The 15,764-nt window shown below is 47.3% G+C and overlaps 1 protein-coding gene across 3 annotated transcripts in view; it reads left to right on the top strand.

Moving 5' to 3' along the window:
* The window catches only part of ABCG4 (ATP binding cassette subfamily G member 4), a 37,518-nt gene that overhangs the window by 5,743 nt on the left and 16,011 nt on the right, over nucleotides 1-15,764 (top strand). Inside the window, exons 1-2 of one of the 3 annotated variants that reach the window (XM_087939197.1) lie at nucleotides 1,791-1,914; nucleotides 1,998-2,236. In XM_087939197.1, the coding sequence (XP_087795323.1) occupies nucleotides 2,008-2,236 (229 nt within the window). In that variant the 5' untranslated portion in view covers nucleotides 1,791-1,914; nucleotides 1,998-2,007. Of the gene's footprint in view, nucleotides 1-1,790; nucleotides 1,915-1,997; nucleotides 2,237-15,764 lie in introns of those variants that run through there. The other 2 variants (XM_087939196.1, XM_087939195.1) reach the window with 2 other exon arrangements.

Genomic DNA, 15,764 nt, shown 5'->3' with positions numbered 1-15,764 from the left:
CCTGGGAGCTGCTGTGACAATTTTGTCCAGTCCCTCTCAGATGAAAAGAGGAAGGTGGTCCTTCTGATATCCCAGCTCTAAAAGTGTTGGGTTAGCTTGGAATTGATGAGAACGTTGGCCATTAGGACAAGTGAGAACAATCGACCAATGGAACAGTTTGCCTGCAGAAGTTGTGGGAACTTCATCACTGGAAACACGGCTAGTCTAGCGAAGAGAAGGACCAGGGGAGACATGAGGGCAATGTTCTAATATTTGAGGGGCTGCCCCAGAGAGGAGGAAGGGGGTCAAGCTATTTTCCAAGACACCCAAAGGCCAGATAAGGAATAATGGGTGGAAACAAGGAGAGATCCCGCGGAGAACTAAAGATAAATTTTCTGACAGTGAGAGCAATCCACTGATGGTAGAAAAGTTGCTTTTGGAAGTTGTGGGAGCTTCATCACTGGAGGCTTTCAAGAAGAGACTGGACTCCCATCGGTCAGAAATGGTGTAGGGTCTCCTGCTTGGGTGGAGGGTTGGGCTGGATGGCCTACAAGGTTAGGTTAATCCAACTCTGTTAATCTGTTAAATTAAACCAGTGTGGAATTTTTTTTACAAAGGACAGTATAAGAAATTACTGTCCTTTCTGGCTGTTTCCTTTCCTGCCAACCAGTCTAGATCCTCTCCTCCAGCCATGCCCACTGTGGACTTTAACTCCCAGAATTCCCCAGCCATTCCCCAACTGTCTACAAGCCTTAAAAGTTGCCAAGGTTGGACACCCCTGGCTTAAATGACAGTGCTTTCTCCTTCCATCTTCAAAATGAGCAAGTGGAAGGAAGATGGTGAGCATAACCTTTCCACAAGGCCTCCTTGCTGTTATATATCAGTTCTGATTCTTGTCATGCAACCCTTTTTAAAATAGAAGCAATTGGGGTACTTTATTGGTGATTGATGGGGTGTGAATCACTTCTCAGAACAAGATGTGATGTAGTACAATAAATTGGAGCATATGCAATTATCCAGAAGAACAGATAAGCCTCTTCTGAAATCAAGAACTGTTTGTCTTATTTAGTCTCCCTTTTCCATACTCTTTGAAATCTAGATTAAAGCTATTTAAACAATTAAAGCTATTTCTTGCACAAAAAAAGAGAGGGATTTGACTGCAATCTACCGACAAAGAAAATGTATGTTAGTATAGCTAGTGTCCAGTAAGCAGGTGCCTTTCCCTTGCTAAGACATAAGATGTTATTTGCAATTTATTTATCTATTAAAACTTCGATGTGCTACATTCACCTAAACAAGGATTTAAACCAACTATGGTTCCAATGTCCATATGTTGGAAGCCATATTCCACACTGCCACATAGCCTGGGAGAGTGGAAGGAGTGTGTGATTTCAATTAAGTAGCGCTAGTAGACAAAATAAAATTATTTTGTTAGTCCAAGGTCATTTAGTATGGTGCAGGAGAAAATAAAGATCTTACTTTTGGATGGATCATGATTGGCCCATGTGATGTGATGACAGCCAAGGGGGGATGGATTTCTGGTTTGAAAAATTGTGGAAAGCTGGAAAAAAAATTTAGATTCGGGTTTCCACAGATGTGCCAGGTGCTATGCTGGAACGCTGACACCATACTTGCATGACTATACATACATAGAAACTCCCTTTTTACATCCTTATCATCCCTATTTGGAGTAGAGTCAGGGTGACTGGATGGAGCTGAGCATTTCCTGGCCAGATGCCCTTCCTGACACCAGAGGGAGTTCACAGTATATATTTGTTTCTTTGTGTACTAGGAGATAAACATCTACCGCTAGCTAAGATTGAACTCTCAACCTTCTGAATGGGAGGCGAGCGTCTTCACCATTAGGCCACCCCACTAGCCATGATCACACATACATAATTTCTACCAAATTGAGATGGGGGCCCACCTGCTGTGGTGAGTGGAGTTGGCCATCCGCAACCTTGGAAAGCATCTGAAGAGCCGAACATTAATCTCCGTTTCCTTTGCCTTCTCAACAGAGGAGCAGCTATGGCAGAGAAGACCCTTGACCCCACCTGTGTCTCCATTGCCCTGGAGGACTCGGTCTGCAACGCTAGCTCACAGGATGGCTCCTTCCTGACCACCCACCTGAAGAAGGTGGAGAACCACATCACGGATGCTCAGAGGTTCTCCCATTTGCCCAAGCGGTCAGCTGTGGACCTTGAGTTCACTGACCTGTCGTATTCGGTCCGGGAAGGCTCCTGGTGGCGGAAAAGAGGTAGGATGGCGGTCCCTTGGAGGCGGTTGTTGATCCTTGCAGGTGCCAATCGAAGTTGAAGGACGTTTTTTTCCCCGTGGGCTTTGATGTCTGTAGGCATCTCTGCATGGGTTACAGGAAGCAGAGAGGTAGTTCTCAACTTATGACCATAATTGAACCCATAATTCCATCCGTAAGTTGTGACCATCATAAAGTGGGTCATCATGGAACCGCACTTTATTTTGCAACCTTCTTGAGATGGCCATTAAGTGAGGCCAGTGTTCACTATGGGATGGTTTTTGCCAGAACCTGGAAGCATACGCCAATTTCCAGCAAAAACATTGTGAATCCTGTTCCCAGGACCTCAGGGTCACTGCAAACAGCCACAAATTCAGACTGGTTGTGTAATGGTGTAGAGAAATGGTGTAGGGTCTCCTGCTTGGGCAGGGGATTGCACTAGATGACCTACAAGGTCCCTTCCAACTCTGATTATCTGTTATCTGGTTGCCAAGCACCCAAAAGGGCGGCCATATGGCCTTAGGATAGTGGGGTAGTCAGCAGGACATTGGAAGTTTGAAACGGAGTTGTAAGTCCCATGTTGAGTATCCGTTGTAACTTCAAATGGTTGCTAAGCGGCCCGTCCTAAGTTGAAGGCTACTTATATCCCTGCTGGGACAGCCTTGCTTCTTTGAAGTGGCCTTTTTTGAAGTTCTGCCCCAGCATCCTTAAGCGAGTTCTGATTTTGGTCCACCTAGGCATCTAACCCAGTTAAGGCTGATCATCCCCCAACGTGACCTGGCATCCCAAGACTGCAACTTCTAGTATCCCGAAGGCCAGGGAGGTTTCCATCCATGGAAAGGCTGGTGGAACCCAGAGAGATGACCACAGGCCAAGATATCTGGGGTCCCTTTATTTATTTGTTTATTTACTTCATTTATTTTGTCAAGCATGCACTTGATAATATATATAAGTATAAACATGATTATTAATACATGGAATAGATACGGATAAAAGGGAACATTAAGACAGGAATGGTAGGCACTTATACATGCCCCTTAAAGTCCTCTCAGGAATGGGGCTGAGGTCAACAGTAGACAGTCTGAGGTTAAAAGTTTTGGGGGTTTGGGGAAGAAACCACAAAGTCAAGTATTTCCTGCAATTGAGTTTTGCGTGGTTTACCCTGAGTTTGTATCTATTGTGTGTGTGTGTGTGTGTGTGTGTGTGTGTGATGAACTCTCTACTGCTTGTCATGGAGGCCATACACTCCTGATCCTGATCCTTGACCTTCCTAAGCCGCCTCCTAAAGCCCCCAGATTAAAGCCCCATCCCTTGAGGAAATTAGCGGAGGTAGGTAAGATGCTTCCGGACCCTTAGATGGACAATAACTCAGAGAATTCCCACCTTCTCCTTGCAACTCAACCTCCATCCAACATTCCTCCCAGCAGGGACACTGGAAGCAACAGAGTTGTCACGGAACATGGTCACCACACCTTCTTGTGGTCTGTAGCATCACTGCTGCTGCAATTCCTGAATTCATGTAAGATCTCGGCACAGGAACCGGTAGCAAAAATGGCTACTGATAATCAGCTGAGAAGATAAAGAAGAGGAAAGTGCAGGATCTGCCCTCCCACCCACTGCTGTGCTTCTTTCTTCTTTATCCTCTCAGCTGATAGGTGCTGCAGGCCTCAGCGGGTGTGTGGGAAGCTGCGTGGGCGCACACACAGGCGTGATTACCGAACCGATAGTGGAACACATAGGATCCCACCAGGGATGGGATTCCAATTTTTTAACAACTGGTTCTGTGGGTGTGGCTTAGTTGGTGGGCTTGGTGGTCATGATATTGGCTGGGTGTGGCCAACGAGGAATGTATCTCCTCGCCTGGCCTCTCATGACTGTGGGGATGCTGCAATAGTCATAAGTGTGAAAAACGGTCATAAGTCACTCTTTTCAGTGCCATTGTAACTTTGAATGGTCCCTCCACACAAGCAAAGTACCAGCAAAGGAGGGGAAAAGAAACTCCAGTGAAATTCCAGAGACAGGAAGTCTATTCCTGCCAAGAATGTAATAAGGGTTAACGGAGAGGCAGTTTCTGTAAGCAACACCAGAATGTTTCCTTCCTGCCTTCCTTACGGGATTAGCCCAGTAATTTCTTCTAACAACCAGTTCTCCGAACTGCTTAGAATGTTAACAACCGGTTCTAGTGAATAGGTGCGAACCGGTAGAATCCCACCCCTGGATCTCACTGCTGTCCAGGACTCCTGTCCTATTTCCCTTACTGAACATAGCTGCAATCTCTCTCACATCCTCATAACCCCTGAGGCTGACCTGGCACTATATCCACTCACTAACCCTTGAGGGGCAGCTGCAGGGCCCATGCTCCACAGCCGGCTTTCCTTGCACTCACTGAACCCAAGATCCACCCATAGCAATCGAAACCGCCCAATCTCCCTTCTGTTTTCTCTATTGCCAGCCCACGCAGGCTCTCCCTCCAGGACCAAGCCTCTCCCACTGTGCCTTCAGCCTACAGGGAGGATCCAGGGGAATTCCCAAGGAAGGTGATATCAGTTTTGCACCTTTGCTTCCCAAAGTGTCCCGCTTAATTATGAGCAATAGAGAACAGACCTGGTAGTTGATAACCGAGCTATGCGATTAGAGCAGGTTAGGAAATCAACTTGCCGGATAGGCGAAAAGCACTGTTGTTGAGATTGGCTGTAACAACAGAATTGTGTAAGTCTATGCCTGGGTCCCCTTACATCAGTGGTGAAATGCTACCAGTTCGACCGAACTGCTAGATAAAAAAGCTCCGACGATCAGCTGGGAGGAGAAAGAAGAGAAAAACGCAGGATCAGCCTTCCCACCATCCCCTGTGCTTCTCTGTCCTTTATCCTCTCCACTGATTGGCACGACAGCGCCTCAACTGGTGTTTGGAAAGCGGCACATGTGTGCGTGTTAGTGCGCGATCCCTGAAGTGGTAGGGAAACTGGTGTAATCCCACCACGGCCTTACATGCCAGTAATTCAGGAGGCTTCCTGTCTGGACTACCTTACAAGGCTGACAGATGTTGGTATTATTATTGTCCTGGAGTTCAGCAATCTTGAACCCCCAAAACTGGAGGATCCAATTGGGTCCAGTTTGATTCCTGCAACATTATCCTGGGACACATCTATTTGCTTTCATTCATCACAAAATCTGGGCTTAGAGAAGATGAGATGTTTTGTCAGAAAAGCGATGAAGAGCTGGGATGGGACTCACTGAATTAAGTCACTTAAAAAGTTGGTCCCTAAAGAAAGCTGGGGATCTTGAGATCCCAGGGCTGGGCAGGAGGACAACGGTGGCCTGAATTGCTTTTCATTCCGTTTAGGATTTGAAATGCTTTTCAAAAGACGCGGAGCCCAAACGTCTTTGCGGGAATTCAGCTTGAAACTTGCTGCATGCAGAATACGTGTGCTTCTAAGCCAGGATCTCATTCCTGGTTTGATTGAACATGGGTTCCACTGGCCTCCAAGCCAATGCTAGCAGCTGTGTGATTGAAGATTGATTGATTGATTGATTTCAATGGCTGATACAGTTGCCCAACTCAGAACAGTGACTGGGTGTTGCACAAGATCAAAACAATCAATCATCTCAACCACAAACGCCTGAAGTCAAAACATCAAAACCAACACCTAAGAACACAAACACCAGAACTCGACTAATCTCCTGGCTCAAACATCTGGAAGCACAGTCAACTCTTGTGAGAGATGAACAGATCATCCTGACTTCTGCAAGGCAGGGCTGGATCAGAAAGGCACAACTTCTGGGGTCCGTCAAGAAGGCACCCTTGGGAGGGAGAACGCTGGAGCATGTTAGATCTAGTTGGACAAGCAAGGGGAGACAGGCATTCCCCAAATCCTTTGGCTGTTTCCAACACAGATCCCAGACCTGGATCTAATTCAGATTTCAGGATCCACCCTGGATTGATCACCAGGACCAGAGGTTTAGATATGCAAATTTTGGGCTTTGTGCTGGACTTCTCTCCCACCAGAACGTGTGCACCGGACTGAAATATTTACGTGGTGCCTGGTGGTGTGTGGCTTTTAGTTGTTAATTGGCACATTGATGGCCACGATTAAGTCACACAACATTATCTTGGGACACGGGTTCAGATTCTTTGTCCAAACCCATGCAGCTTCTCAGGGTATGGGTCAAAGAGGGATCTTTCCCAGATGTCTGGACCATTCTTGTGAGCAGAACAAGAGGTTCTTCTCCGGCCCTGTGGTCAGGCCCCTATACCTGAATCCAGGAACTGAAATTCTGAATCGAGAGGTGTGGAAAGTTCTTCCAAAGTCAGCTTGGCACATGCAAAAGACGTATCCTTTGCCCCGTTCCCTGGGAAGAACCCAAGCCTACAACACTTCAGATTCTGAAGAGCAGCAGATGCTGAGAAGAAGATAAATCAAGCTGGCTTCCACCCCCCACCCTCCTCTCTCTCTGAGCTCCCTGGGGATCCTTTTCCTGCGTGGGTGAGAAGCAGAATGGTTCTTCGTATATGAATCGGTGGGCAGAATGCAAGGCAGTTGTGGGAAGTGGCTGCTTTAATTAGTCTCTTTTCAAAGGTGCCAGGTATTAGTGCCCAGAAATAAAAGGAAGAATTGGGACTGCTGGGGGCTTAAGTACTGTTTTGTGAACAATGTGCAAACAATGCACAATGAACAATGTGGAGATCAGCCTTTGCTTCGATTAATGACAGTTATAGTTGTCCCGGTGATTGTGTGATCACATTTTCTGAACAAGTCACCCAGAAAGCCAGATATCCCTTCACAACCAGGTTACTGACTTCCCAGTTGCAATGGTTCAGTTAAAAACCGTGACTGGAAAGCTTGCAAACCAGAGCAAAAGCCACGGAACAAGTGTCTCACTTAAGAATAGAAATGTTGGGCTCCGTTGTTGTCGTACGTTGAGGACTATCCGCACAAATGAAGGAGGAAGAAGTCCTGTGTGTTGTGGCTTTGCCCCGGGGAAAACCCCATCTTGATGAAGTGTGCTAAGTGTGACTCAGAGCTCCCACACAACCATTTTAATCATCAGTTGTTTTATGGCACCTCTACGGTGTTCTCCTTTGGCAGCCAGCAGAAGTTCAGCTCATCTCTGAGCTGGCCATGAGCGGAGTCTTCCCAGAACCTGCTGCGGGGCCACCATTCTTAGCAGTGGTGGCAGGGGTGGGATTCAACCGGTGTTACTTCCAGTTGGGTGACTACGTTTTGCGCGCGCATGTAAAAAACCTTAAGCTGTGCCGCCATGACTGCTGAAAAGCACTGCACGTTGGGTGCGCAGCATTTGAAAAACCACTTTTTTTCCTGCTTTTTCAAGCTCAGCTGCGCCGCGCAAAGCAGCTGAGGTTGAAAAAGCAGGAAATTAAGGACAGGTAAGAGCCCAGGCAGGCAGGTGGGCCAAACAGCAGCAAACACAGAACTGGTTCAGGGTCTGCTGCTCTTCAGAGCTACCGGTTCTATAGAACCAGGCAGAACCGGTAGCATCCCACCCCTGGGTGTTGGGATGCTACTGGTTCGGCCTGGTTCAGCCGAACCAGTAGTAAAAAAATGTCTCCTACAATCAGCTGAGAGGATAAAAGAACAAAAAGCAGATGGAAGGGTCGCTCCTAGCGTTTCGTTTCTTCATCCTCTCAGCTGATTGGCTTCTTAGGGCGGCGCACGTTCAGGGCGCGCAAGCATTCACCATCACCCATCGAACCGGTAGCGACTAAGGTCGGATCCCACTACTGATTCTTAGACTGTCTTTGAGGGCCTGGTCAGGAGGTGGGGTATCCAGTTGTGCAGAAGAGAGGAGGCTGTGAAGGGCTACATTTCTATCTTCTGCCCCCAGGGACATCCCGTTTTTTTTCCTATTTGGTTTGGATGTTCACATATGTGCAGGGGTGGGATTCAATTTTTTAAACAACCGGTTCTGTGGGTGTGGTTTAGTTGGTGGGCGTGGCTTGGTGGTCATGTTGTTGGCTGGGCATGGCCAACTCAACATCACTCACATCGAGGCACGCTTCTCCTCGCCTGGCCTCTCGTGACTGTGGGGATGCTGAAAACAGTCATAAGTGTGAAAAACGGTCATAAGTCACTTTTTTCAGTGCCATTGTAACTTTGAATGGTCCCTCCACACAAGCAAAGTACCAGCAAAGGAGGGGGAAAAAACTCCAGTGAAGTTCCTGAGACAGGAAGTCTAGTCCTGCCAAGAATGTAATAAGGGTTAATGGAGAGGCAGTTTCTGTAAGCAACACCAGAATGTTTCCTTCCTGCCTTCCTTACAGGATTAGGCCAGTAATTTCTTTCAACAACTGGTTCTCCGAACTGCTTAGAAGGTTAACAACCGGTTCTAGCGAATAGGTGCGAACCTGAAGAATCCCACCCCTGCATATATGCACATAATGCACATGTACTTATATATTTGTCATCACTTCGATAAAGGACACCCAGTTCTTATAAAGTTAGTAGCATATCCAGTCCAGAAGGCAATAACCCAGAGCAAGGGTCTTCAAATTTGGCAAGTTTAAGACTTGTAGACTTCAACTCAACCCAGAATTCCTGAACTAACATGACTGGAGGAGGAATTCTGGGAGTTGAAGTCCACAAGTTTTAAAGCTGTCAAGTTTGAAGACCTCTGACCCAAAGACCCATAAGCCCAACCAACACTAGTAAAGTCACTTCAGAAGACCCATCTACTTCTAATCTGGCTTTAATGCCTATTGAAAAGACAAGTCATGCCTCTAGGGATGATGTGACTTCATAGGGCAGGAACAGGAATGGGGAAGATACCTTGTCTGGTCTCATCAGAGGACAGTATTTTTAGAAGGAGCACACCTACAATAGAAGAATAACAGAATCACAGAGTTGGAAGGCACTTTGGAGGTCTTCTAGTCCAACCCCTGCTCAGGCAGGAGACCCTACTAGACCATTTCAGACAAATGGCTGTCCAATCTTTTCTTGAAGATCTCCGGTGATGGAGAATCTACAACATCTGAAGGAAGTCGCTCCACTAATTAATTGTTCTAACTGTCAGGAAATTTCTCCTTAGTTCTAGGTTGGTTGTCTCCTTGATTAGTTTACATCCACTGTTTTGCCTTCAGGTGCTTTGGAGAATACGTTGACCCCCACGCACACCTCTTCTTTGTAGTAGCCCCCCTAGCTATTGGAACACTGCTACACATCCCCTAGTCCTTCTTTTCGTCAAACTAGACGTTCCCCAATAATATCTATAGTTCAGGGCTGTACTATGGTATCCTTGGTGCTCTCTGGGCTTGTTTTCTTGTAGACATTTCATTACTCAACGGATAACATCATCGGAGTATTGAGGGTGTTATCTAGTTGTATAATGAAACCCTTGCAAGAAAACAAACAAGCTCAGAGAACACCAAGTTCTCCACAATTAAATCAGTCATTGATTCTGTTGCAAGGTGTCAACGCAATCACAACACTGAAGAAGCATTTAGCTGAGAGGTGGGGCATTGGAGAGGCCAATCCTGTAGCTTCACCCTAAATATGGCGCCTTGTCCCCTTTCCCCTGATTAATGGGCTCCAAGATGATGTCATCAGGAAAGGCAATTGCCAATTGCTCCAATTCTGGAAAATGTAATGCCAGATGTGAGTCATCGCATCTCAAAAGTCCTCAGAAGGCAAGGCAGACTTTTAGGAGATGATCTGATTGATGACCACCTCTGATGTCACCATCCCGGAACCATGACATTTTTTTTCTGACCCCTTTCCCCCCAAGTTCCCTTTTTATCTGTGTCAATTCATCCCTGTGCGCATACATTTTTAGGGAACCAAACCATGACGCCAGCCAAAGGATGGATAGTGATGCCTAGTCATCACTGTAGCTCTTCTACCGCAGGGGTGTCAAACTTGATTGCATTGAGGGCAGGATCAGGGTTGTGTTTGTACTTGGGGGCAGGGCATGGCCAGCTCGACATCACTCGTGTCGGGGTGCTTGTGGTGGCCAGAGCGCTCTGCCAGTGAAACTGGGCTCCCGAGCTCCATTTTTGGCTGCGATGGCCTCCTGCAATCCTCTGCCAGTGAAAATGTTGTTTGGGAGGGCTATGTGCAGCTCCCAAGGCTCCATTTTCAGCCATGACAGGACCCCTGAGCTCTGTTTTCCCTGGCAGAGGCACCATGGGCTGATCCTTTGCTGTTTCCAGGGTGATCCCATGGGCCAGACTGATACCCCTGTTCTACCAGGAGCAGCAGCTCCTTGCTAAAGCTGATTCCTCCCAAGCTAAACATGGTCAGACCTGGTTGGTTCTTTGATGGAGAGACCACTGTGAAATCACTGGAGCATGGCTGGCTGGGAAATTCTGAGAGTTGAAGTCCACAGGTCTTCAAGTTGCCAAGATTGGACATCCTTGCTCTACAGCCAAGGGTAAACATGGTGTGATAAACCCAGGGCATGGCACAAAAATAACAAAGTCACCAAAGTAGATAGATTCCCTTTAATGCCTCCAACTTGGCCCACAATGTCCAATTATCCTCCGCAGGAGATCAAATTCTTCCAAAAACAGTCTACAAAGGGAAGCAATGCAGTCAGAATCCAAAATACAAACAAAGTAGAAATAAAAAAGCCAACTCAAACTATGCTGAAGTAATTAACATGACAGACCAGGATAATAACTTGCAGACTTCCAAAAGATAATGACGCACACACAGTTGGGAGGACGGCAAAACCCAGATAAGCCTCGACAAAGATAATGCACGCTTTGCTTCCAGCAACTTTGCCATGCGCAGTTTGCCCTTTTAAACAGTCTTCCCAGCTGCAGCCCATGAAGGGGATCAGGGCCCTTTCCTCCCCGTAAACCATGTTGCTCCGTTATCCATTCCTCCCTTCGTGCCCTAGGATGAAGAGGGCCTGGGTCTTCCTCTGAATGCCCAGCCAGCCTGTGCCCTTCCCCAGTTTCCTGCACAGGCACCGGAGCCACACTCCCACTCCCTGTCAGCTGTTCCGCCTCTCCCTCGGAATCAGATTCCAACTGGGGCATGACACATGGAAATGGGAGATAACTTTCAGCAGAATGTTTTCTATCTTAAGAAAAGCTCAAGAAAGAAAACCCAGGGATGTGTCCAGAAGTCAACCTCTACTCAGAGGAGTCCCATTTTTTTTTCTTTTTTTTGCACAATCATCATTTCACTGGATGCACATACCATGGCGCACCCAAACCACACAACCCCCTTATGGCGTCATCCAACCTCAGAGTTGGTCTGGCTTTCTCAGGTTCCAGGAACTGTAAGTCGGGAAGAATGAAAAGTTGGTCAAAAATAAACAGGTGAGAAGCCCGTCACGGTTCCTTAATTTGAAGGAGTGTCTATTAACCCTTCAGCACTCTGAGCTCTGCCTACTGCCTTGAAGGTGAGCTGGATCAGGTATCCCAAAGGTGCTTTACACCCCCCGAAGGTAATGGACTTTCTTGGGTTTTCTTCCATTGAAAACATTTCCGTTTTCCTCCGTTCTGTGGATTCCAACGGCTTCCAGACTGAACTGAAGAACTGAAGGGAACTGAAAGAAGCTTCTTGGATGAGAAGCCAAATGTTTTCAAAAACAAGTGTGGAGGCAGAAACCAAGAAAATCCATTTGCCTTTGGAAAAAAGCACAACCATGACCTGGATCAATCAATCAATCAATCAATCAATCAATCAATCAATAACGCAATCAATTACTCAACCAACCAACCAACCCATCAACAAGAATAGAGCTGGAAGGTCTTCTAATCTAACCCTCTGCTAGAGCATGAGTCCTTCTTCCATCTCGGGCAAGTGGCTGTCCAGTCTCTTCCTCAAAACTTCCAGTGATGGAACACCTGCAACTTCTGAAGGCAACTTCTGTCTCACTGGTTCATTGTCCTCCCCGTACGGAAGTTTCTCCTGGATTCCAGGTTGCGTCTCTCTTTGATTAGCGTCCATCCGTCGTTTCTTCTTTCGCCTGATACGGATGATGGAGAATCTCCAAGGACACCTGGATCAGGTGAACCACAGGGAAGCTGTAGTCTGGCTGCAGGATGGGAGTTATAGGATGGGATGATAGTGGTGCCCAAATAGTCTGGATGCAGAGCGGGAGCTGTCGTTTAGATGCAGAATGTCAGGTTTGCCAAGGCTGCCCTGGGGCTGGAGAGCAGGCAAGAGGGAGCTGGCAAAGGGAGACGCGTGTAGACAAGTGTGTGTGTGTGTGTGTGTGTGTGTTTTGCATACGTGTGAAGCACATTTTCCTTTCTGGGTTCTCAGCTCCTTGACGGAGAATTCCTAAGTGTCGCTTGGCAGATCCTCCTGGCCTCTTCTCTGCTGACATGCGCAGCAGTGGGCGAACATCTCGTGCGCTAACCCAGGCAGGTCAGGAAAGAGGCGGAGGGTGGGGGGGAGAGAGACCCCTGACTTAAGGGTCTGTCCAAGTCCCGTGGGAACCTGGCTTGGAATGTCCCAGCCCTCGGGGGAATCTGGCCCCACGCCTCTCTTTAGCAGGAGCCCATTCCTTCTTCACATCAGGAGCTGAGAACCAAGGGCCTTTGAGCAGCGCTCTGGCCCGGGCTCAAAAAATAAAAACGAAATCCAATTCTGCAGGAAAAGGCTCTGCGCTGAGCAGGATTTGCAGCTGGCACGCAGGAGCCAGCCAGCGAGACAAGGTTACTGCCAGTCAATGAACCCGAGTAGCCTCCTCCCTCCCTCAGCTGACTGGCAGATGCTGCGGCAGCCTTGCGGGGTGGGGGCGTGATCGCCCAGGAAGGGAGTGTGCACAAGGTGTGTGTGTGAGTGTGTGTGTGGTGGGGGAAGGCGGGGTCTCTAAGCATCCTCCACACTGACTGCAGAACAGGCTGAGTGCTTTGCAAAAACCCACTGCGGCTGCTGTCCTAGAACCCCGAAGGAGGCGTTTGTTGCATGCTGCATGCATGCTGCAAGCTTAGCATGGACGAGGCTTAAGCTCCAGCGGGTTCAACCCCCCCCCTTCCCTCCACCACTCGTTTTCGGCACCTCTGCCCTAGTCTAGAATGTTCTCTAGCCTGCCGGAGGTGGGAAGGGGGCTGCTTCTGAACATGGCGTAAGAAGCAGAACGCATAAGTGACCGGGTGCTATTTTTCCACGCAAAATATGTATTTTATGTTCCACATTTAAGAACCGTCCCCCTCGCTGAGAGGCTCTGGGTGGTTTCCGATAAAATATTAAAAGCATAAAAAACAGCATACAAAATTTAGAAGTTCCTTACTGGAACTGCATTCTTAATTTATGCTTTCTTTCTTAAATATAGCGTGATTCGTCTAGCTCAGCGTTTTATCCTTCTGAAGCCCCTAAAAGCAAGCTCTTTTTTCTTACGCTGCTGTTTTTATCTCTTTAGTGAATTTTGGTACCAGAAAAGGAGAGAAGCAGAAAATAGCTTTTGATTTACTCTCTCTCTCTCTCTCTCTCTCTCTCTCTTTCTCTCTCTTTCTTTCTTTCTCTTTCTTTTTCTCTCTCTCTCTTTCATCTCTCTCTAAATCTTTTTCTTTCGTTCTCTCTCTCCCTTTCTTTCTCTCTCACTTTCTCTCAATATTTCATCTCTAAATCTTTCTTTCTTTCTTTCTCTCTCTCCAAATTTCATCTCTTTCTCTCTCAAAATCCCCCCTCTTATTTCTCTCTCTCTCTCCCCCTCTCCATCTCCCTCCATCCCCTCTTCTGAAAGGGGAATGAAGCAATTAAAAGGCAATTAATAAATCCTGATTGTATTGATTGCCCTGACTGGAAAAGGCAAAACGGGGACAGAAACTTTATAGGTCTTTATAAGAAATCTCTTAGATATGTATGAAACCTGAAGACTTCAGGAGTTAGAGCAGTGATGCATAGAATTAAAGCCTCGATAATGGAGTCTGATGCATTTGTAAGAGGGTAGTTAGCTTGCTGGAGGCTAGTTATATAAGTGAAATAATCCCTTTTGGCACCCACGTCATAGACATCAAGTTGAACCTGAGACGTTCCAGCTCCTGTATTTAGAGCAGTATTTCTCAACCTCAACAATTTTAAGATGGGGTGGACTTCAACTCCCAGAATTCCTCAGCCAGCCAGCCAGCCAGGTGCCGAATTCCCCAACCAAACCATCACAATTCTGGTCTGTGACCACAATAAAAGATGGTAGAACTTCATCCTTTTGGTCCAGGTCTTCTCCTGAACCAGCAAAGGGAATGTTGATGCTTTGGTTCCCTCTAGTGGTAAAGGTTTCCCCTCGCACATACATGCTAGTTGTTTCCGGCTCTAGGGGGCGGTGCTCATCTCCGTTACAAAGCCAAAGAAGAAGAAGAGCCGGCACTGTCCGAAGACGTCTCTGTGGTCATGTGGCCGGCAGGACTAAATGCTGAAGGCGCACGGAACGCTGTTCCCTTCCCACCAAAGGGGTCCCTATTGTCTACTTGCATTTTTTTACATGCTTTCAAATGGTTAGGTTGGCAGAAGCTAGGGCGAGTAACGGAAGCTCACTTCATTACGCGGCGCTGGGGATTTGAACCGCCGAACAGCCGGCCTTTCTGATCGACAAGCTCAGCGTCTTAGCCAGTGAGCCACCAAGCCACCTCGTCCCTACCTTCTAGTGGTGGTACCCTAGAATTGCTTCAGATGGCCAATGTGATAATTTATTCAAGACTAGATTGATTTCTGCAGGTTCCCATGCTCCAATCCTTGAGTGACAACAGACACAAACCTACCCGTTTTGAGTCCATGGAAGCCAGCCTTCCTTTAGCTTGAAGTGGCTGGATTCCCACCATTCTTCATGTGGGAGGAGACCACCCTGGTAGCTCGTGACAACTTGAGAACGGATCACGGATGAAGAGGACATCCAACAATGGTTGGAAACTAATCAAGGAGAGAAGCAACCTGGAATTAAAGAGAAATTTCCTATAGCGAGGACAATTAACCAGCGGAACTGTTTGCCTCCAGAAGTTGTGGCCGCTCCATCTCTGGAGGCTTTTAAGAAGAGACTGGACAGTCAGCTCTCTGATATTGGTATAGGTTCTCCTGCTTGAGCAGGGGCTGGACTAGACGATCTCCAGAGTCCCTTCCAAATCTATTCTATTCTGAATTCAGTTGAAGGAGAGAAGAAACACTAGGACCCAAAGTGTTTCTCGTTTCCTTTCCAGCACTTCTGGTGCAGCAAAGCCCATTAACCAAACCCAAGCAGCAAGAAAAAAATATGGATTTTCCATTTCTGATTTCATGCAGTTAGTTTCCGCAAATGCTCCTTTTGGCGTGTAGAATAGCGATATCGATTTACCGAGCACTCAGTTGTGTGCGGTGTGAGCATCCTGTGGTCTTCAGTGAATGTTTTGGATCACGTCTGCCTTCTATTGCCCCCCACTCCCCCAAGTCACTCGCGATGATTCTCAGTAGCTATGACGATAAAGTTATCTCTTCAGTCGTGTCTAATTCTTGGTGATTTTATGGGCTGGGTCTCTCCAGAGAAATAAACTCCAATACAAACCCCTCTAAAAACCCAACCCTTTGGTGACAATAATCAGAGCCGCCACTTGATGGGTTCTTCATCATTCTGGGTTCCCCAGTTCCAC

This window comes from Pseudonaja textilis, chromosome 9 (genome assembly GCF_049901715.1).
Source record: "Pseudonaja textilis isolate UNSWEBS1 chromosome 9, rPseTex1.2, whole genome shotgun sequence".
In the NCBI taxonomy this organism is placed as follows: domain Eukaryota; kingdom Metazoa; phylum Chordata; class Lepidosauria; order Squamata; family Elapidae; genus Pseudonaja; species Pseudonaja textilis.
This window is presented reverse-complemented; position numbering and strand designations above follow the sequence as displayed.